The following is a 23,238-nucleotide window of genomic DNA, read 5'->3' on the forward strand; positions in this document are numbered from 1 at the left end:
TCACTAATAGGTATTTGGTAATGAAGATCATAAGGAAATAGGTCGATAGTTCACTGAATGCCTTACCTACCAAGCCAAAGAACCAGTGTCATCCAAAGATGACTCCAGTGATCATGTGGCCAGCATGACTGCATGGAACGCTGTTACCTTCCCAATGAAGTGTAAAAGAGTAAATATAGTATACATATTATAGCTCTAAGACATGAGAAAGGATGCCACTGCACGTTTACTACGAGCCTTATTATTCTGCAAAACTGTGTCAATAAAAGACTTAAGTTCATTAACTGGAAATTTTAATTACATCAAGTTAGGTGGATTAGAAAAAGCTAACTAAATGCATAATTATACAATACATGATAAAGGAACATGCGCTAGGGCTGGTGAGTAATCATTGAGTATCCTGGAAGAATGGGATGAAAATACAGAATGTTCGATGAAAGGCAAATACACAACCAAGACTCATTCCACAATACTGGTCCAAGTGTTACTTTTTAATAAAGAATAGTTAAAAAAGAATAAAAAATGTGACACCCCCCACCCTCCCTACATATTTACATAGTTAGCTAAGATTATACTGAAGGAGAATAGGGAGTGTATTTCCATCCAGTCTGTTTGCCAGCATTTTCCAACAGAAAGTTTCCTGTATTGCTTATGATTCTCCACCACAACACTCCAAAGTGACTTTGTGTCTGAAATGTTGCCCACAGAAAAGGGTGCAAACCTTCCATGGTTTCCTGGATGCTAAAAATTCATAACAGCATGGGGTCTTTCCACAAGTACAGGATTCAACACCATCTGAAACTTCTCTCAAGAATTGGACAGTTATCTGTATACATGGCACAAAAGTTTTATATAACACAAGCATTTGCTTAAGAATGCACATCTTAGATAACGTTGATTTTAAAACTGTAATGCTGGAAAAGTCCACTTTTAAACAAGTACTGCATTCCAGGAGTGACAGCCTTCTATTAATTTTTTAAAAAACCAAAGTAACAAATCTGAAACAGGATATATTCCAGAACAAAGCAGCTAACTTGAGTTCATCTGAGATGCATTCTGATATAGCTGAGATAGTGCTAGATGTGACGGTTTTCAGGCACGGTTCTGCACAATCAAATGCACCAAAAATAATCCTTTCAGAGAAATGCAGGAAACAAATCATACATATGAAGTGCTGGATTAAAACATTCTGTCCGAGTGATGCAACTGCAATACTTTCATTGCCATCTTCACAAATATATGTCTGTCAGTATGAACTGTCCAATAGAAATGATGTGCAGAACTAGTCATCTAATGTTGGTAACCAAAAGGCCTGGGGGAAAAAAAGAAGAAAACAAGTATGTAGGATGCTAACTATGGCTACTGCTGACTGATTTGCAGCAATTATTAGTAGTGAGATTATGCCAAAAAATCCTGTCCCCTTTCTCTAGTCACAACAGTTTAGAAATCCAGGTTTAGGAATCCATCCTAGAGTAAAATTATAATTTCATTGTTTTTAAAAGAGTTGATCAAATTTACAGAGAACTATAGTTAGTAGGCATCTTTATCCAAGGTCCAAAACACACTGCACAAATAATCTAATTTGAGACCACTTTAACTGCTCTGGCTCAGTGCTAGGGAATCCTGGGAATTGTAGATTATTGTGGTACCAGAGCTCTCTGGCAGAGGCTACATGTCTCACAAAACTGCTGTTACCAGAATTCTCTAGCACTGAACCAGGGCAGTTAAAGTGGTCTTAAACTGGATTATTTGTGCAGTGTTTCCCACCATTCCTTTATTTCTTCATCTATCAGCATTTCAATAAGGCATAGGATGATTTCATGAAGCAGGATAGCTCTACTCAGCACAAGACAGTACAACTAATCAATCTAGTATGGACTCTGGGGCATATTGATACTGATTTGACTTAATGCAAGGCAATTCAAATACCATATTTTTATTTTCACTGTCTTAGGAAAATGATTAGTTTTCTAATAACATTCTTTAACCCTTTACAAGAAAATCTTGATAAAACATTCAACTGGCAAAAGAGTAAATTTGCCTTTGTTTTCAGAAGCACCCATCTCCTTACCATATTAGAGCATGCACTGGCACAGGTCATAAACTTGGGGTTGAACTGCAAACAGGTAATGGGGCCTGTATGCTTCCCATCCAGCACTGCTACCTTCATTCCAGTGTCTCCATTCCAGACATGGATCTTCCCATCCTCTGATCCTGTAGGTTAGATTATGCAATAGCAGTATAAATCATCACCAGATGACCTTTTCATGAAGCAACCCATGTCTACATTCCCACCATGTAGGTGCCCAGAAGAGGGAAGAAAAGGGGAGGTTGAGGAGATAAGGAAGAACAAAGGGACAGTAGACTTGGAGAAAGTTAAAAGTAAGCTTGAAAAAGGATGTTCTACTACTTCTTCTCTTTTTGTTTTTTAAGAATGAAGGAGGGAAGGAGCAAAGTCTTGAAAATAGTGCCTGCACTGAACAAAAACGTATCCATACAGGAAAAAAGACTGACACCATAGGAGGGTTCCTCTGCTTCCTGAACGCCCCTGAAAGTCAATTTGTTGCTGCTTAAAGAGGAAGAGGTGGACCAACCCATAGTCAGGATGTTCTGTCCCCTTTCCACAGGGAAACTGGTGCCCCACAGTTAGAGAGAAAGAAAGAAAGGTTCCAATCTTACCAATCATTATAAATTGTGAGTCTGGGGTGAAGGATGCCTCCAGTGTGACAGCTTTACTATTGTTGTATCCCTACAAAACAAAGTTTCATAGCTATGAGAATATGAGAAAAGTCAAACATCACTCAAGGAAAGATACTAAGGTGGTGTACAGACCGCCCCTTTGGGGCAGCCTGCACCAGCCCCTTTCCCTGACAGATCCGGGCCTCAGTGGCAGCCCTGAGGCCCCGATCCGCTGCTTTTCCAAGCCGTGGGGAAGTGGCAAAAGGCCACTTCCCTGCAGCCTGGAAAGCGGTGTCCTTGGGGCTTCATGCCCCAAGGACACCCCGACAGCGGTGGGGAAAAAGAGAACCCTTTCTCTTTTGTGTTGCTGGCGCAGCCGTGTAAAGGCTGCGCCGGCGACACAAACCAAGGAAGCAGCTCTGTTTCGGAGCTTTTTCCTGTGCTGCTGAAAGGGTGCCACAGGCACCCTTCAGTGGCACCAAGACATCAAGTCCACACCGCCCCATTTGGAGGCGGCATGGCCGTGACGTCATAATAGAGGCACCCATGTAGAAAGGGTGCTGCCATTACTACGCCGCAGCAACGTACTTGGGTTGTGGGGCGTCTGGAAAGGACGCCTCGAGGCAACCCTAGTACGTGTGCAGGCCAGTGCTTTGCGCTGGCCTGTACAGCACCAAAGATTGCTTAAGACGTACTGCTCCAGGCTATCTCTGTGGGGAACCTGCAATTTCCACTCCTCAACATATCAAGGACCAGTGTCCACAGGCTACAACTGTTTCTTTCTTGCCTGGAAACTTTCCAGGGACTAGCAGCTGATGGCTTATGAACTAGCACTGGGCCACGAGCTGCCACTTAGGATAGCACTGGCCTAGAGGATGGTTATCTATGAAATACTTTAGCTATCTGGGTAAAAAGGTGGTTCTTAACATTTGGGGAGGTAAGTGGAAATCAGACACGCACATGCATGCACTTGCAACAAACTGCATTTAATACAGTGCGGCCGCGTTATACGCGGGCACGCCTTACGTGGACTTGAGCATACGCGCTCAAGCCGCGGGGAGTGTGTGGGGTGCAAGGGGCAGCGTGTCCCATTCAAATGAATGGGGTGCGCACCCATGGCAACCCGCACTCTTCCACGCCGCTGCGCACAAGCCCCATTCAAATGAATGGGGCTTGAGCATAGGCGGAATTCACCTTACGCGGGGTGTGTGTGTGTGTCCGGAATGGATCCCCCGCTTAAGGCAAGGGCCCACTGTACTGAAACCAATAACAAGTAAGCAAGTAGACATACTGTAAGTGTACCCTACCTAATACAGAAATCTACTGAGTACACTAAATATCAGGATCAGCCACGATAGGTAGAAGAGTCTGGTTCTGTAATATTCACTGTACAGAAAAACTATGTGCAAGGCCCTGGATGATAAAGGGTTGAAAAAAGCATAATTTGATGACCTAGGAGATGGAACCATAAGGAGGTGAGGAAAAATGTTGAGATCATACTACTGGGACAGTGATTAATTTTTACCCCTGTAGAAACTCTGTGTGTGTGTGTGTGTGTGTGTGTGTGTTTGGGCAAGCTCACATTTGATACTGACAGACACTGTCAGGTATGAACCGCTGTGAAAATTAGAATGAGAAAGCTAGCTGACCTATGTAACACATCTCACACCAATCTTGGGAGAAGTTTAAGGCACAAAGTATTACAAGGTAGAGTAAGCAGGCCTTACCGTAAATGTATGAAGAACACCTCCTTTGAAGGCATCAATGAGCCGGAGGAAACCTCCATTGGTTGATATGAGAATAAGTTTACCATCATTGCTGAACTTCAATCCAGTCCATTCACACGTTCGGTCATACTGCATTTTGAAAGTAGCAAATGGACCCTTCAAGAAAGAAAAATAAATAATGGGAGTGTAGCAAAACAATTCAACTCTGTCTGCTTAAGAAAACTGGCATGAGCCTGGAAATAAAATACAAGTTGGTTATCCCTTATCCAAAATGCTTGGGACCAGAAGTATTTCTGAACTGGGATTTTCTTTTATTTTGGCATACAATTAGTCTAGTACATATCTGTAATGTATCTGTGAGGATGGAGAGATGAGGCTGCAGAGAGAGTCAAAGATCTGCAAATGGCAAGAATCGAAGTGTAGTGCTTGAAGCAAACCCACACCTCCTATCATTTCACAGATTCTTGCATCTCTCTCCAGCCACTTAACCACAGCACAGGTATTACACTACCTGTACAGTGTATTAGAATACCAAAAATTCCACAAAGTGTCATGCCAGTGCTCAAAAATGTTCAATTTTGGAGCATTCTGGATTTCTGGTTAAGGAATACTGAACCTGCATTTGTATTTTGAATGACTAATATTTTTCCAGGAAAAATGAGCTTGTCTAAGCCAGAGGAACAGGACTTAAAATATTGATATATTGGTGAAACAACTAATCCCTACCTCTCATTTGGGATTTGTACAAAGAATGCAAGACCAGGTGGACCCTGTCTGCCAGTAAGGTGCTTTTCATTTTCTTAAGCAAGAGATCAGACACAGGATCATTTAACGAAAATTAATTATAAGACTCCTAAGAGATCCTAAGCGTGATGGTTTGTGGGTCACAGAGATTCTACTCTGGGAAAAGACATTACATTTAACATTATATACCTTATCAAAAGAGCGAAGATCATAAAGTTTCACCATTTCAGAATTGACCCCAGCTGCAAAAATCAGCCCCTCTGGATCAAATGAGCAGACAGGCTTCCCTTGAGGATGCATCAAACCCTAGAATTTAGAAATATGTTAAAAAGGATTATTTTACAGTCTTCTTTTGAGGATTTCTTTTACCACAGTTTAATGTTATCAATGACTATAATCTCATCTTTTTACATTTTAAGATGTCCCCTAGCACATCTTGTGCAAACCACTAGATAGTTTACCTGGCAGTTTGGAGACCGAAGATCCCAAAGTCGGATGGTCTTATCAAGTGACCCAGAAATAAAAGTATCATCCACAGGAGACATAGATAGAGCAACAACTCTGAAGTGAAGAAATAAAATAAAACACACAAAGCAAGTGAGCCATATTTAATATTTCATTTTCACAAATTCAAAAGAACATTAGACTTTTAGGCAGGACAAATGAAGATCTGGCATTATCTATTTATCTATTTAGATTTATCAACCAATAAAGTCTCATTACTCCGGCTTCCACCCCAAGCTAATCAACAGTGCTTTACTAATTTTACCTCTTGCTGTGTCCTGGGAAGTATCTGATGTATTTATTGTCATGTAGAGAGAGATATCTGATTGTATCTGTAAGGAAACATCAACAAGGTATACATTATATAGCAACACTGTATCACCTGATTATAGTAAGAACTTGCTCACTCCAACAAGACAACTTGTTTTTATTAAAGCATATTTATAATTGGGGTTACACAGTGAAAACATAAAATATAATCTCTATGTTATACTTTCACTTTAAAATGAGCATTTCTATACCTCAAGACTGTAACAGCCATATTATCTTCATCAAAGTGCAGCCTGCCTCTAGCTTAACACACTAAAGTTCTAATTCCATGACAATGAACACACAATTACCTTTGAGAAAAAAAGGAAAAGAAAAGGAAACACTTTCAGCACTTGCAGATATAAATACTCAGAGAAATCAAGATTGGTCAGTAACATTTTATTGCTTCCTTTCTTAACCAGTATATTCAGCAGCAGACCTCTCTGTTTAATACACTAACATTATCAATTTTATACAAAACTAGCTAAAAGGCAAATGCTTGCAAAATTAGCTTTTTGCTCTCTGTTTTAGATGAGAACAAATGACTTTCCTGGTAGTGGAATGAAAGTCCCAATAGCCTTAGCAGCATAGTGAGATTCGGGCCACCAAAATCAGGAGTGTCACACTTTCTCTCTACATCCTTTATTTGGTAATATATTCATAAATGTCAAAGCGTAAAAAGTCAGCTTGCTCAAGTATGCTTTTCTCTTCAGCGTCTTTTCCCAACCTGGAGGCTTCCTGATATGCTAGACTAAAACTCCCACCATCTGTAGGGTAGCATAACGAGGATGAGAGCTGAAATCCAACACATCTGGAGACTGCCAAGTTAAAGAAACGGGAGGCCACAGAGAGGTCAAAGAGAAATCTTCTTTCCCAAGTCAATAATGGCCAATCAAGAACAGTTCTATTTGGATCAACTGCTTATATATATATTGCAGTTTTTCAATTCTGTGGAAATAATCTGAAGGATTTCTCAACGAATCGACATTATTAAATAATCAATGAACTAAAGATCCAATTCTCCACTAAACAAATTATAACAGATAGTTCAGTTCCAAAACCTGTTACTCAAGAACGAAACACAGGAGCCTGAGATGAACTGACCTCTTTAAGTAACAACAGTAAGTGATCACCAAACAGATGAAGATAAGTTTCTTTCAGCAGGTGAAGCTCTGCCCCAGGCAAGGCAGTGGCCTGTACAGTTATCTCCTGTACCGGGTGGTATCATAGACCCTCAAACTGTACAAACTACTACCTCAACCCGGAAACAGGCAGCATATGGTAGGAAGAAGCATACTCGGAACTTGCGGAATTCTCCATCAAGGAAGACCTCTGCAGAGCTAGATCAAGCAGTAGTTAAGAAAGCCTAAAACATAAGCTCATACACACCAACCATGGCAATTGTTCTGAAGGAAGAGAGAATAAAAACAACCTGTCTTTGCGTTCTCCACAGACAACATGTTTACAATGTATATCATTAATTTCTTTCACTAGATCGTATATTGCACTGTGTCATGTATTTCCCCAGATAATATAGCAATTTCAGTTATTTACAAGACAATTATCAAAACTAACATTTGACAGTTATCATAAACTAATGCTTATACTATAGCTACTATAACATATGCTGGAGGGCTCCTCTATTCCATTAAACTGCAAACTGCTTTTTCAGTTTATAAGATAACTCAATCAAAGAAACACCACTATTTTTCTTGCATTTCTATCTAGTTTGACCCACAGTTTCACAAGCAGTTTGTGATACAGAGAGAAGCATTCTAGAATTGAGTTGAAAGACACTGCAATTAGTGGTATATGACCGATGCATAGAATGATACCAACCTCTCTACACTGTTACCCAAAGAAAGGTGGAGAGACTGAGTGATCTCCACCAAATAAGACAGCATTACTTTACCTATTGCAGGAAAATAGCTTTTGCAAGAGGCTAGGTAACTTTTAGGACTGTTTGCAGCTTTATATATCAGTAATAACTGAGGGGAACTCAAGGTTTGGGTGAACTAAGAAAGTTTTATTTAGAAAAATGCAGAGTGTGATCACACACACAATAGATAGAGGCATCTGAAGGGTTTGCAGGGGGGTTATAATTTGCAGGGGGGGCTGATAATTATCTGTCCGATAAGCAGACCATGGAAAACTGAAGTGGCTAAGACTGGGAGGTCTGAGGGTGACACAGAACATACAGGGAGCACAGAGGTACAGTGGTGCCTCGGGTTACGAAATTAATTCGTTCCGCTGTCAATTTCGTAACCCGAAAGGCTTTCGCAAGCCGAATTCCCATAGGCGCTAATGGGGAAAAGCCGCGATTCCGTGTGAAATCGCGCAGAAAAGCACCAAAAGTTTTTTCGTAACCCGAAAAAACTTTCGCAACCCGGAACAATAATTTCCTATGGGTTTTTTTCGTATCCTGAAAATTTCGTAACCTGGGTATTTCGTATCCCGAGGTACCACTGTATATGCTGGCTGTGTGCAAAGAGGCTAGGTTTTAAGACCAATTTTATACCCGATAACTAGCCTCTGGGGGTGTGCTTGATTGTCTCTATAACAAAACAAAGCACTATAACAAAAACCCGATAGCTTCCCCAGGAGTGTGATTCTGGACTAGCTGATGGCTTTAACTTTAGGGTGATAAAAACAGTGATTGGATCAGCATATCCCTAGGATGGATGGACAAAGAAGTTTGGCTGGAACACAACAGGGAGTAAGCAGAAAGGTTGGCTTACTGCTTTGGGTGCAAGGAGATCCTTTGTCTCAAAGTGTAAGAGAAAATGCAGATGACTTGTGGGGAAGAAAGGAGCAATTAGCAGCTCTGATTGTATGATTACTTAGATGTGCACATGCGTCAGGTCTTTTCTTCTGGGAACTTGACCTGGTATTCCTAAGGGTTACTGTGACCTCTCAAGAACATGCAGGCTCGATATGAAATTTGGGGATCCCAAGTCCAGGGTATTCAGATGTGCTAACGCCACTCATCTTAATTTAGAGGAAAAAAAACAAAGAATACAATGGTTCTCTTCTATTGTCACCTTCATTTTTTATGACCTTTAGTGTAAGAAAACATATATAGTGCATGAAATTCATCCAGAATGATCCAAATAATAATAATAATAATAAAATTTATTTATATTTCCCGCCTCTCCCGGCGCAGATAAAAATCAAACAATACAATACAAAATGTCAATAAAAGCACACAAAAATACAGGCACGATCATTAAAATAGACAATCGTCATCTGTTCCTGTACTATTGAACCAAGTGTGAGAAATTCTTTAAAATCAGTTCAAGATCAGATGGATAGGCCCGCCGGAAGAGATCCATCTTAAGTGCCTTCTTGAAGGCATCTAAGGTGGTGATAAGACGGATCTCTTCTGGTAAGTTGCTCCAAAGTGTGGGGGCTGTGGCTGTGAATGCTTTATGGGAAGTTGTGATTAGTCTGGTCTTCGTATATTCCAATAATTTCTTCCCTGATGTTCTGAGAGTGCGGGGCAGATTGTGTAGGGAGAGGTGGTCTCTTAAGGTCAGGAAGAGACATAAATCAGGATTTCATATCAGAATTAAGACCTGGGTTGTACTGAGTATACAGACTAAAAACTTTCTGACGGTTAGGGATGAATCTTGAGACTTCAGACAACTGACATAGAATGCAACTCCATTTTAATAACAAATATATCTGCTCAAATATACAATATATTTGTTGCAAGCTTTCAAAGTTCCATGGGCTTCTTCATCAGGCAAGATGTTACAACCCAAACAGGAGAAAAGCAATGGGAGATGTTAGTCAGATGGCTGCATGTTGTTTCAGTCCTCCAGGCATCTGACTAACATCTCCCATGGTTTTTCTCCTGTTTGGTTTGTAACATCTTGCCTGATGAAGAAGCCCATGGAGCTTCGAAAGCTTGCAACAAGTATATTGCGCATTTCGGTTGGCCAATAAAGATATCACTGATGGATTTTTGTTTGGGTTTGCTAAATGGCCAACACAGCTATCCGTGCATGATATCTGCTCAAATAGTTTTGCCTATTAGTAAAGCTTCAAATCCTTATAAAGAATGCACAAGAAGTCATATATTTAGTAAATAAGCTTAAAACAGCTAAGCAAGCTAAAAAAAAAAAAGAATGCTAGAAAAGACATCTTCTGATTCTGGCATGGTATTTTCTGGTATGGAAACATTTCCCAAGAAACTCACATCTCATTATCAAGAACCCTGCTAACAACAGCGTTAACTATAAAAGAATCCTGAACATTTTTGAAAATAAAGTCAAAGAGCCATAACATTTTTTGCACATCAGAAAAACAAGACAAATGTGCCCATTTACTATGGAGAAATGCCTAATGCAAGTCCAGTGGCAATACACTATGGCTGCTCTAGAGGTCAATGAATTTTAAATTTTTGACTGTAATCAGAAGGCAGAATTCTGCAGGAACTCTGGGTTATTGTATAGTGCACCTGCATTATACATTGGCGAGGCTTATGCGGTTTCCAGCATACGCTGGAAGCCCGTGCCAGAAAAACCCTCGGCGTGCCAGGAATAAGTAATGGGGTGCACACCCATGATGCGCACCTCGGATTGCGGACATGAGCCCCATTACTTCTAATGGGGCTCGAACATATGCGTTTTCCCCTTACGCGGTGTGTGTGTGTCAGGAACGGATCCCCACGTAAGGGAAGGGCGCACTATAGTTAAAATGGTTTGCTGGCTCTTCCTGCTATTTGTTGCTACTCATTCAAGCCTGCTGTTAACAGGCTACAAAAATCACAGATTTTAAGTTCATGATTGTGTGGCTGCTCCCACTGCAAACAGAAGTGTTATGGCACACTGCAACAGTCAATGTTGCTGTACAAAATGTACTGAGTCCATAGCTTGCTATGACATGCAAACTAGGTATTTGTAAGTATCTGCCCTTCTAGCATGTGTGCACTTCCTTCTGGATAATGTTTTCAATATTATTGTCTTGATGATTAATTTGAAAATTCTCTCTTTGAAGTATGCCAAGCATCTCAACATATTATTTAAGGTTCTTACTGTCTCCTTTGGCAAGAACTTCACTATTATTTTACTCAAGCTGTTACTAAATGCAGTCAAAACATGAATCAGTATGAAATGAATTCCTTACACAGCTTAAACTGACAGAGCACAAAAGGCCATTTTCAGGGCAGCAAGCTAGAAAACTAGACAAATAAAATCTCTTAACCAAGTGTAGTTCAGTTAAATGCCCTCCCACCATCCTAGACCATACAGCCCCTATCATATTTAGTCAAGAAAAAGCCATGTTATAGAACTACAGAGATCAAACATTCACCTCCAGAAAGCTGGTAGTCAAAAAGGTGAAAGCATTCAGGTGTGTGAGAATACAAAATGATACTGAATGGAAGGAGTGATTCACAGTTAGAGGGCTCACAATATTGGGAGAGTGGAGCAAGTATGTCAACAATTTAGGACAGAGATGTATTTAAAGTGGAAATTGCACTCCATGGAGAAAGCAGGGGAAAAGAAGACAAGATAACACTATCAGGGATTGGATGCTACCAAGAAGAGTGTGGGAAGGAAGGGCAGAAGGGAGTAGACATGTAAACTACATCCAAGATGTAAGTCATGTGTAAGTCGAGGGCAGGTTTTGGGGCCAAAATGATGGATTTTGCTATGACCCATGGACACGTTGAGGGTAAATCTTAGTGGCATGTAATAAATTATTTCCTCTCCTTTTAAAAATGCATAAAGTGAAAATACTTAGGAAGAGCTAAAGGTGATTATCTGTTTATTTCAGATAAACAGACGTTAGAATTGGAGGGTGTAAATGGCATTGCTGATCTTAAAATATGTACATTTTTACAAACACTGATAGGGAAAAGAATGAGAATGTGGCCTGAAAAAAAGGGATGGAGTGGGGAGAGAAGAGCAAGAAAGCAAGCGGCCTCTATTAGGGATCCAGCACAATGGCAGTGAAAAAGAGGCAGAGGTGAGAAGCCCCTCTTGGTGTGAGAGCAGCACTCCCACTCCTTACCTCTCTCTTGCCCTAACTGGAGAAATAAAGGCAGCCTACCCTCCCTCCTTCCTTACCTTCTTATTTGACTAAGGCAGCATTCAGTAGCATGGGTTAGCCTGAAGAATGTTGCTCACATATCATTTTGGGTGCTTGAGGTGGAGCAAAGCGGCAGCAGCCTTTTTAAAGAGGGGCTTACGCTATAAGCCTTGTGAGATTTGGCAGACTCTCTGCAGAAAACCTTTATAGTAAGCCCCTATTAATAATGGCTGCCACTCTACTCCATCTCAAACTCCCAAAATGTCAGATGTGCCACATTCTTCAGGCTCCCCCATGTTGTTGCTGAATGCTTCTTAGGCAGAAAAATAAGGTGAAGAAGGAGGTAAGGAGGAAGGGTTGTGTTTTTTCATCTGGTTTGGGTAAGGGAGAGGTGATAGGGTTGGAGGCTGCTTCCATGCTCCGCCAAGAAGGGCTCCTTCTGGAATTGACCCTTGTATTAGGTACTCAGATTTTTTGGATCTATTTTTTCTGACTTATGCATGAGCATACAGTGGGTCCTTGTTATACGTGGGGGATCTGTTCCGGACCCCCCCGCGTATAACAAAATCCGCGTATGCTCAAGTCCCATTTGTCCCAATGGCGGCGCACGTGCACGTGCGCCGCCATTGGGACAAAAATTCCATTGTCCATTGGGACAAAAATTCCTTCTCCCTCCCTTCCCTCCTCCCTTCCCTCCCTGCCCCCCTCCCTTCACTTCCCCTAACTTACCTTCTCGGCGCAGCGGCTTGGCCTCTGCCGGGTGGCAGCGGCGGCGGAGGCCAAGCCTCGGCTTCCTTGCCGCCGCCGTGAAAGGGCGCGATGGCGGTGCTGGAGGCCTCTTGGCCCCCAACAGCACCGCCACCGGGCCTTTGCCACAGTGGCGGCGAGGGAGGAGGGCTGCCGCGCCGGAGGCCAAGAGGCCCCAGCACTGACACCCGCCCCTTCCTTGGCCGCGGAGGCCTGGAGGAGCCCGGGTGCTGGCGCTGGAGGCCTTGAAGGCCTCTGGCGCTGCTGCCCTCCGCGCCTCCTCTTCCAAAAAAAGGCGCGGAGGGCAGCAGCGCCAGAGGCCTTCAAGGCCTCCAGCACCGACACCCGGCCTCCTCAGCACCGCGGAAGGGGCGGGTGTTGGTGCTGGAGGCCAAGAGGCCCCAGCACCGACACCCGCCCCTTCCGCGGAGGCCTGGAGGAGGCCGGGTGTGGGTGCTGGAGGCCTCGCAGGCCTCCAGCGCTGCTGCCCTCCGCGCCTCCTTTTCCCCACCTCCACGCCTTTTTTTGGGCGCGGAGGTGAGGAAGAGGAGGCTTGGAGGGCAGCAGCAGCAGAGGCCTGCGAGGCCTCCAGCACCCACACCCGGCCTCCTCCAGGCCTCTGCGGCCACGGAAGGGCCAGGTATCGGTGCTGGGGCCTCTTGGCCTCCAGCACCGACACCCACCCCTTCCGCAGCGGCGGCAGCCTGGAGGAGGCCGGATGCCGGCGCGGGAGGCCTTAAAGGCCTCCGGCGCGGCAGCCCTCCTCCCTCACCGCCGCTGTGGCAAAGGCCCGGTGGCGGTGCTGTTGGGGGCCAAGAGGCCTCCAGCACCGCCATCGCGCCCTTTCACGGCGGTGGCAAGGAAGCCGAGGCTTGGCCTCCGCCGCTGCCACCCGGCTTCCCCCGCAGCGGCGGTGGCGGAGGCCAAGCCGCTGCGCCGAGAAGGTAAGTAAGGGGAAGGTAAGGGAGCGAGGCAAGGAGGGAAGGGAGGGAGGAGAAGGAAATTGTTCTCAATGGCAGCGCGCGTGCACGCGCGCCGCCATTGGGGACAATTTCCCGATTTGCCATCCGCGGATGGCAAATCCGCGTATAAGGAGGGCCGACTGTATATGGGAAGTAGACATCATTACAGCTGGAGATGAAACAGATGACAAAAATAGTAGGAAACGTAGTCAGTGAAGAGAGAATCAAATCAATGGTGTATGGTTGCACTTTACATTTACTGTTCAGTCACAAATAGGGAAAAACTTTTTTTTTTAAAGTAATGCTTTAGAAATTAGATCCTTAGAACCAGAAAATATTTATTGACTATCTAAAAACTTCAGTTGATAAACTAGTTCATTTACTCAAGACTGGTCTTTTCCACAGTACTATGAGAGACAATGAGGAAACCACTTACCATCAATTTTATTGGAACTGTATACTACAGTGTTGGCAGCATGTGTGTATCTGATGAGATCAACTCCATACTTTTTACTGTATAGTGTTCTCTTTGGCCTGCCAAAGAAGAATTACAAGAACATCACATCCAATGAATAATAACAAAATATATTTGAATCTTCTCAAAAGTACACAGAACTGTAGGAACATTTAAATTAGCTATCTCAAACACCAAGACTGTTCAAGGGAACACAAGATTCACCAGAACAGAAGTAGGAACACCTGTTGCTGGTATTATTTCTATATGAGTAAACTGTTAATTCTAGTCAAATTTCAATAATGCAGCCAAGACATAGTACTCAACAAGAACAGAACATACAAGTAGGTGCTGACAACCTGTTCTGCAGAAGCGCTATCTCTACACTAATTTTGCACATGTTATGCAAAGGACTTCTACCACCTTTGTGATTGAGAAAGAAGTTGGTAGCATAAGCTTTTGTAGACTTTAGTCTATCTAATCAGATGCCTCGGATCCAAGGTGCTACTAGATTCCTTTGCATACTGATCCAGACTAACACAGCTATGGGTTTCAACTCAATGTGCATATATTTGCTTCAAATAATTCTTAATTTTACTTTTATGACTGCATCAAACAGATATTTGTTACAACTGGTAGAATACATTAATTATACAACATTCTCAGTTGTTATTCTACAAATGCTTTCCTCTGACAGAACACAGGTAAGAAGACTGGGCATTACTTTTACCCAGACCAAATCTCAGTGCAATACATAAGATCTCTCTTTTTCAAAGTTTTCCATGTTTCCAACATAAAAATGGTTGGAAGGGCAATCAGAAGCCACAAAAATGTATTGCTAATTGTGTCAAACCAGTGCTTCACCCAGGCAATTTATACACAGATCTCATATTTATCAAGATGAGTCGAAAGTAAATGTTCCGTTTACAAGAATCTGCCTCAACTGTTCAAGTTAGGTTTCAGCAGGTTTTATCATCTCAATAACGTAAATGGTGGATCAGACAACAGATTAGGATTTTAATGGCTAAACAGATATTTGAACTCAGGTCTTTCACATCAAAAACTATGGTTCTGGGTACTACACTGTACAAACTAGAGGACACTGTAGGTCCAGTATGAACAGGAGATTTTAATATCATCTTGGGTGCAAAGGGCAAAGGCATGATAGCATATCCAAACTGGTCCTATTTCTCCTATTAAGGGATAAAACAGCAATTACAGTGTCTGAGCAATACATACTAGAAATACTGTATGCATTTGGCCCCCCCCCACATTTGGAGGAGTTAGGGGTACAGGGCCCCTGCAAAAGTGGAAAAACTGTGAATATCCACAGTACCCCCCGTCCTCAGCAGGACCCTCTTAAGGACAGTGAGAGGCGATGAGGGATGCTGTCCTGGTCCCAGGCAGTTGGCTGAATGTCCCTGTCTTCCTTTGCTCACACACTCTCCCTCACTGCCTTTCTCTGTGCCCACTAGTCTCTTCCCTTGCCCCCTCTCCCACTAGTCTCTTTCTCTGCCTACCTGTCCATCCTCCCTACCTCTGTCTCTCATGGCCAAGGTGCACGTGGAGGGAAAGAAACCACTCTCTCCTACTCTAGTTTGCTTTCACTCCTTCTTCCCACCCCTTCTAGACAATCTCACAATTGTTAAACCTGCGAACAAAGAGAGCCAACTGAAAACAGTATGCTTGTGTATAGGTCTACACATTTTAGTCCAAAAATTGACCCAAAAACCTGGGCTGGCTTACCCACACTTCAATCTAAGTATTATACCTTAACTCTTACATTAAAAAAAAAGGAACTATCCCCTTCTCCAAGTAAACGATGTGAAAGATGAGAGCTTTTCTGAATACCAGAGTGGGATAATGGTGGTAGGGGCAGCTCTTTGGCACTTCTCTTCAAAGGAGTGCCAAGAAGAATGAGGCTTTGAAGGGCTTGAATAAGAAATTTGTATATACAGTCAGCCCTCCATTTTCACGGGGGATCTATTCCGCCCCGCCCCCCAAAGACTTGCTGACTTGCTGTTCAGGGCAGCGTTTCCAGACATTGCATAATTGTCACTTGCTATTTGATGTTCTTTTGTTGCCTGTTTTATTGAATCATTTCCTATATTGCTATGTATTTTATATGTTTTATCCTACTAGAGAGGCCCCTTCCCCACCACCACTCCCTTTGTGTCGTGTCTTTTTAGATTGTAAGCCTGAGGGCAGGGAACCGTCCAATTAAAAAGATTGTATGTACAGCGCTGTGTAAATTTACAGCGCTTTATAAATAAAGGTTAATAATAATAATAATAAATATTCAAGCTCCATAGGCTTGAATGAGGCACCTGCCTGTGAGCATGTGCAGGGCGTGCGCTGCGGGGGAGCACCCCACTGAAAATAACAGAGGTCGCCCCTCCATGACTATTCAAAACTGGACATCAAGTCCGCAAGGACAGAGGGGTAACTATACTGCATATACTCATGTACATGTCTAGACATTTAAATCAAAATATTGACCCCCCGAAAACTTGGGTTGACTTATCATAGGTCAGTTGGAAGTACTGTATATTAACTCTTACAAAAAGAAAAGAAAAAGAAATCATCCCCTTCTCTAAAGTAGAGTTGTGAAAGGTGAGAGTTCAGTCCCAGGAAAACCTAAAAGGAGCACCAACCTGCTCTACAATTTCTTATCGCAGCAGTGCTTTGAGACATTTTGAATCTCTGGAAGAGAAAATGGTGGCGCTGGTGGAGCGCTGAGGGAGTAGACAGGATCAATGCTTTGGGTTTTGAAGAACTTGAGTAAGACATTTGTGTATGTTTCTTAGCTTTTCTGGGACAAAATCAGGCAAAGTTATCAAATTAATGTTACAGTTGTAATTATTGCTAATTTAGATCAAAAACGATTTAACTACCCTGGCTCACTGCTAGGAAATCCTAGGGATTGTAGTTTCGAGACAGACAGAATTGTCCTTGGGCCAAAATTAGAGTTCAGGAGCATGCAGTAACCCCACGCTCCTGAATCCTAACATGAAGCAACGCCAGCATCATGGTGGCCTCCGGTCCACGAGGACGCTGCCATAATGACACAAGCGCAGTGCCATGTCCGCATGTTGGGCGCTGCGCTTGCGTCATTGATGTGACACAGTGCGCTCATGGCATACTGATGGCGACGCCTGCCCGCACCCAAATAACCCCGCATTTAGTGGGTTCTTTTTGGAGTGGAGGGAGCCCGTACGGTTTGGTTGCTGCGGGCTTGCTCCAGAGGGAAAATGGGTGGCCTGTCCAGCCCCATAGTTTTTTATTGTGGCACCAGAGGTGTCTGACAGCGAAGACTAAATGTCCCACAAAAATACAGTTCCCAGAATTCCCCAGCATTGGGCCAGGGCAGTTATAGTGGTCTCAGACTGGATTATTTCTGCAATGTGTTTTGGACCACAGTCACCATTTCGTTTTCTTAGCCTTTACATTCTTTTTGACATATGCATATTTTCTTAGGCCTGCCTGTGCTTGTTCACCCCCCCCCCACACACACACATTGCAGATACACCATTTACTGCAGTTTCCTCCTCATCCATCCATCCTTTAGGTGAGCAGATTTATGTCTACCAGAATGTGTAAGTTCTTTAGTAGTCTTTCTTTGCTTCATCCTTTACATCCTTTGCTGCATGTCCTTACATTTTACCCTCGACTTATCCATACGTCATATCAATATTCAAAATTTTGGCCACCCAACCTGCTCTTGATTTATATACAAGTATACTAGTAGTTTGAGTGATGAATTATGATTCTGGACCAGGGTTTGATTCCCAGTTTGGCCATGAAACCCACTGGATGACCTTGGGTAAATCACATTATCGCAGCCTCAGGGGACAGCAATCACAAACCTCCTCTGAACAAATCTTGCCAAGAAAATCCAATGATAGGGTTCGCCTTAGGGTAGCCAGAAGTTGGAAATGACTTAAAGGCATACAACAACAAATATATAGTATGTAAAAGTAGTATGGCACAAAACTTGTAGGGTATTAAAATTGTATTACTGCAAAAGAAAGGTGCCTTCAAGTTCTTTCTGGCTTATGATAAATCTAAGGCGAATGTATCACAGGGTTTCCTGGGGCTGAGAGTGTGTGACTCACCCAAGGTCATCCAGTTGGTTTCCATGGCTGAGTGGGGACCCAAACCTGGACTTGAGTCATAGTCCAACACTCAAACCATGACTTCAGGGCTGGACAGACAGGAGAAAGGAACGGCAAGATGCAGTGTCCAAATGGCGTCACACCACATGTACATCATCGATGCTAGCAAGGGCTACAATGGCACCCTGCATGCACGCTAAAAAGAAGCCGCTGTGCTGTTTGGTTGCTGCAGCCTCTGTCAGGGGCAGAAAAGAGCTGTGTCTTGCCGCCCCTTTCTCCCCATCTGTCCAGCCCCATAGTCATGTTAGTCTGGATCAGTATATCAAGGGATCTTTTAGCACCTTTGAGAGAAAGAGTTTGGTAGCATAAAAACAGTCACACAGAAAAGAGTGGCTTCCGGCTGGAGCAGGGTGTACAGATGATGCATGCCCCCAGACTGGCCAGAAACTGCACAGAGAGCGCACCTGGCCGGGAAAAGCCAGCTGCTCCTTGTTGCCAGCATGTCCAGAGGTGTGGCAGTGTGCAGCTTCAGACCCGTGGCATCTGGCTGGCATGGCCCCAGAGCAATTGCGGGCTGAGCAGTGCTGGAGTGGCTGGAAGCTGCACCAAGCTGCCAGTCTATGTGACCCCCTAAGTCTACTTCATCAGATACATGGATTGAAGCATCTAGAAAAAGACATTTATACTTATGAATAAGAAGGCTGTCTGTGCAAATAGCAAGAGAAATGGAAAAGTCGTTGGGGGACAAGAATGGAAGGAAAAATACTTCCTAAAGTCAAGGTAAGCAGAAAACCAGATGAATGATGAAGGGGAGTTAGAAACAAGAGGTGGTAAAATGGGCAAGAGAGCCCTTATGAGGCTGGGGTATTAGCTAGTGTCATTGCATATGTAGTGTGCAAGGAAAGCACTATCTCTTTCAACCCATTGTTGACTGACTGGAGTCTGTGGGACCTCGGTATCTGTGGACTTGCTACCCGCGGATTTGAACATCTGCGGATGGCAAGCTCGCATTGTTCCCAGTGGCGGCATATGCATGTGGCTGCACTGCCTTTAGGAACGGGATTACACCTGTGCCACCATTGGGGGACAATGGGACTTCAGCATCTGCGGATTTTGGCATCCGCTGAGTGTGTGTGGCTGGAACAGATCCCCATGGATACCGAGCTCCCACTATATTCCAGTTCTGCAGTTTCTCTTTCCAATCTTCCTTTGCAGTGATTTTGTTCAAGGACTGCTGTTTCTGGTTCTTGTGTTACCATTCCTAATGTGACCTCATCACCATATCCACAAATTCTGCATTTCTATTGCTTTTCACATGAACGCAACATGCTCATTCATAAGTATGTCTGTCCCTAGGCACTTCACTCCATGCATCTGATGAAGCAGACTTAGGGCTGGAGCAGATGGGCAGTAAAGAACAGCCAGAGTCCACTCTGGTCTCATGTGGGCACGAAAACTACAGACCAGATACCTGCTCCCAAGGTGGGCTGTGCACATAGGGGCCAACTGGAGTCAGATTATCTGAGGTTTCTTTTGCTCTGGTCCAAAGGACCAGAGTGCGACCTCCAGTCACTTTACAAGTGTGCATCATCTAACTGGCACGCCTCCAAAGCAGCCGGAAGCCGAGTCTTTCTGCCCATCTGTTTCACCCCTTAGTCTACCAAAGTGTATACCACCAACCTTTCTCAGTCTCAAAAGTGCTAAAAAATCACTTTGCAGAAGCCTTTACAGTTACATCATTTCATTCTATTTCACTAACAGAAGCTGAAAACTACATTTGAAACAGTATTTACAACTAACAAGTCATTTGACTTCCAGACGAATGCCATGACAAACACAGATCAGCCTTCAATGTAATCTCAACAAGGATGGACAGCATGCTTGTTGACACATGGACCCTCCGTCTGTGTTGCCCCAGAGTATGTTGCCAACATGGATTTCATTAAAATGCAGCAGCAGTAGCAGCAGCAGAAATTTTCGAATGTATTTCTGGTTAAAAAATACATGGTATACCTAAGTGTGCAGGAAGTGTAATTCTTTTGTTTATCATACACCTTGTTTTAAGTGAAATGTGACCCAGAAGTGTTATACTTTGTTTTATTACTGTTACGTATCTTAACATTAATTTTGTGTTACTGTAACCTTATGATAGGGTTTTCTCTGCTAGATTTCTGCAGAAGAGGTTTGCCATTGCCTTCTTCTGAAATGTAGCCTACAGCACCTGGTATTCCTAAAGTCTCTCTTCCAAGTATTACAGACCTGAACCTCCTGAGACAGGATATGGTGCCTTCAGGGCATTTCGGCTACTCTTTGCTTGCCAAGCCCAAAACTCAGTTCTCTCTGCCTTCGCTTTCATCTCAGACTAAGTCTTCCTTTTATTTCCTTTCACAGAGAACCAACATACTTTCTCTTATAGGTTTCGCTTTATTAAGAACTCCCTCCATGCAAACCTTAATGCTATCAAGACTATTTTATTCCCATGGTAACACACACACATATATAACAAATACTCTTCTGTCACTGTCGTTCTGCTCACTGCCCCATACTGTTAGGGCTGCTCTCAATCCTCAACCAGCTCAATTCTGGTAAAGCATAGAGCAGGGATATGTAAAAGTACAGGTATCCGCCTCCACAGTTCAGAAATGCAATATATCACCTGCCAAGTCATTTCAGTATTTCTACACCTTTAGATGCAAAAAATAAACTTTAGGTGAGCACTGCCCACACAACACTTTATAACATCTTGTAAAAGCAGCCTAATAATTTGACAGGGTTTTCAAAATAGGTGCCACACGACTCCAACTCCTCCTCTTTGCGACTAAATATGACCTCAGCTATGCCTCTGGAAACTTATTTTTTAAATAAAATGGATAAAAATTAAAGTATAGGTTGCCTTTCTTCAAAGGGATAAACACAACCACCGTGGTTCTCATTCTCAAATTCTCCCCCAAACATGCCGTCCTTGAGGGACGTTGGAGCCCATGCCAGTGCCAGGGACCAGCTTCCTATCTCTGGCCCAGAACCACCATCCATGTTTAAGCCCCGATCACTTTATTTGCCACGGCAGTGCCCTCTGATATAGTGAGATCCAGCAGCAGTGGTGCAGCAGTTTGAAATTGGACTAGGCCACTGGGAGGCCAGGATTTGAATCCTGACTTGGCCATGGAAGCCCCCCGGTGACCCTGAGCAAGTCACACTCTGAGAGGACACCTCTCTAGGAATCCCTAGGTCCTCCAGCAAAACTTTGTGGTCAATGTCCAACAGATGCTGGGCACAGAACTGGACTGGAGGAGCTACAAGGGCCTAGTATTCTCCCTAGGAATCTCTAGGTCTTTCAGTGCAACATTTAGTCAAGGTTGAGTGTAGAACTGCACTGGAGGAGGACCCTCCTAGATCTTCCCAGAGAAGATATTAATTAAACCTGCAAATAATTAAATCCACAATTATGGAGGGATGAGCATAAATCAGGCCTGCACAATGCATGGCGGGGGGACACATGTGGCCCTCCAAAGGATTTTGGGCAGCCCATGAGGATGTGGAATGCCTTCAAGGCTCTTTTGCTGCTCAGCCTCTTCCCCAGGGAGGACTGGCTTGCCCTGGGAGGCTTCTCCACTGCCCAGGTTTCTCTTGAGGAGAAGGACAGTGGAGGAGGAAGAGACAGGGAATGCTTGCCCTCAAGGCCCCTCCGCTGCCGGCTCCCTCCCGAGTAAAGACCAGCTGGAGGAGGAGGAGGAGGATGGGCAAAGGTTGCCTGCAAGGCTCCTTCTCTGCCCAAGTTTCTTCCAAGAAGGCCAGGCAGCAGAGAAGGAAGCGGGCAGAGGCTCCTCCATCACCTGGAGAAGGCTGATGGAGGAGGAGGAGGAGGGCTCTCCCTCCACTCGCCTTCTCCCTAAACAGGATTAGTATTCATCCATTCTAATTAATATTCTTAGTCGATCCGTGTTTCATTAAACCCTCTCTGCGCCCCGAAGGAGTGGAGCCAGGCGTCAATCCCCTCTTCTCTGGGCCTCCTGGCCAGGGAAGGCCTGGCAAAGCCCCCGAGGAGGAGGAGGAGGAGGAGGAGGCGGCGGCGAGGCCCCGTGGCTGACCTGCCCTCGTGGCAGTCGTAGAGGACGATGGAGTCGTCGTCGCTGCTGGAGATGACCGTCTCTCCGTTGGGGCTGAAGTCGAAGCAGTTGATCTTGTCCGAGTTCTCGCGGAAGACCTTGGCCACGCGGAAGCTCCGCAGCACGTTGTCCGTCAGTTTCATGGCGCCGCGAAGGGAAGCCAAGGGAGGGACCGGGGAGGCCAAGGGACGGGGGCGGGACACAGAGAGAGAGAGAGAGAGCGCGCCTTCCGTCGGCCTCCGCTCAAGCTCCGGCGCCGAAGAGGAAGAGGAGGAGGCTCCCCTTCATTGTCTCCGCCATTTTGCGGCTCCGGGGAGGAGGGGGAGGAGGGGGCGGGGCTGAGGGGAAAGGGGCGCGCGCACGGAATTGTGGGGGAACCAGAGGCGGTTTGAGAGGAGGGGGGCGCGCGGCGGCAACAACATTCGGCGTCGCGGTGCATGCTGGGATGCTCGGGTAAGCCTGGGCGCGGTGAGAGCGTCTGCGCGTGCGCAAAGCAAGCGAAAGAACAAGCAAGCCAGCCCGCGAGGGGGAAGAAAGAGCCGTAAGCGTGGGCCGCTGCGGAGAAGCCGCGGTGCACTCTGGGACAATGCCGTTGGAGGAGAAGGGGAGAAAGAAGAAAGAAAGGGGACATCTGTCTCTCGGGTGCGCGCGCTGGTCCTCCCCCTCCCCCTCCCCCTCCCCCTCCCCCTCCCTCATGCCGTAGCGCGCGCTAGCTAGCCCTAAGCCTCGCTTTGCTCCTGCCGCCGTGGAACGTTCGAGCGCGAACGTTCTTCAAGCCCTTGGAGGGGCAGCCAATCGCTGACGAGGCCCCAGGCGACCGTTGCCTGGCCGCCTTATAAAAGGGGCTCCTCAAGG

General features: G+C 44.7%; 2 protein-coding genes across 2 annotated transcripts in view; one reads left to right on the forward strand and one right to left on the reverse strand.

Annotated features, from left to right (window-relative positions):
- Positions 1 to 276: 276 nt before the first annotated feature.
- Positions 277 to 22,719, reverse strand: LOC149321572 (WD repeat-containing protein 82-like). The gene is made up of 9 exons (XM_089524599.1): positions 22,366 to 22,719; positions 14,145 to 14,242; positions 5,920 to 5,986; positions 5,612 to 5,711; positions 5,340 to 5,456; positions 4,407 to 4,562; positions 2,680 to 2,749; positions 2,072 to 2,214; positions 277 to 1,312 (listed from the first exon to the last, which is right to left on the reverse strand). Exons 1-9 carry the CDS (start codon positions 22,524 to 22,526, stop codon positions 1,283 to 1,285), a joined length of 942 nt encoding a protein of 313 aa, XP_089380725.1. The 5' UTR covers positions 22,527 to 22,719; the 3' UTR covers positions 277 to 1,282.
- The window catches only part of GLYCTK (glycerate kinase), a 33,673-nt gene continuing 33,153 nt past the window's right edge, over positions 22,719 to 23,238 (forward strand). Inside the window, exon 1 of the mRNA XM_089524586.1 lies at positions 22,719 to 22,924. Within this exon, the coding sequence (XP_089380712.1) occupies positions 22,821 to 22,924 (104 nt within the window). The 5' untranslated portion in view covers positions 22,719 to 22,820. The remainder of the gene's footprint in view (positions 22,925 to 23,238) is intronic.

The sequence above is a fragment of the Sceloporus occidentalis genome, unplaced genomic scaffold (assembly GCF_023333645.1).
Source record: "Sceloporus occidentalis isolate IW3139 unplaced genomic scaffold, rSceOcc1.0.p SCAF_1, whole genome shotgun sequence".
Taxonomy (NCBI): domain Eukaryota; kingdom Metazoa; phylum Chordata; class Lepidosauria; order Squamata; family Phrynosomatidae; genus Sceloporus; species Sceloporus occidentalis.

Bases quoted from the DNA above. Each gene is read 5' to 3' on its own strand.
- LOC149321572 (XM_089524599.1), bottom strand. From the start codon at position 22,526: ATGAAACTGACGGACAACGTGCTGCGGAGCTTCCGCGTGGCCAAGGTC. The intron at 5,457-5,611 runs GTAAACTATCTA...TCTAAATTCTAG, and splicing joins TTCGGTCTCCAAACTGCCAG to GGTTTGATGCATCCTCAAGG. The intron at 1,313-2,071 runs GTAAGGAGATGG...TTTTTCCCCCAG, and splicing joins CCAGTGCATGCTCTAATATG to GCCTTTTGGTTACCAACATT.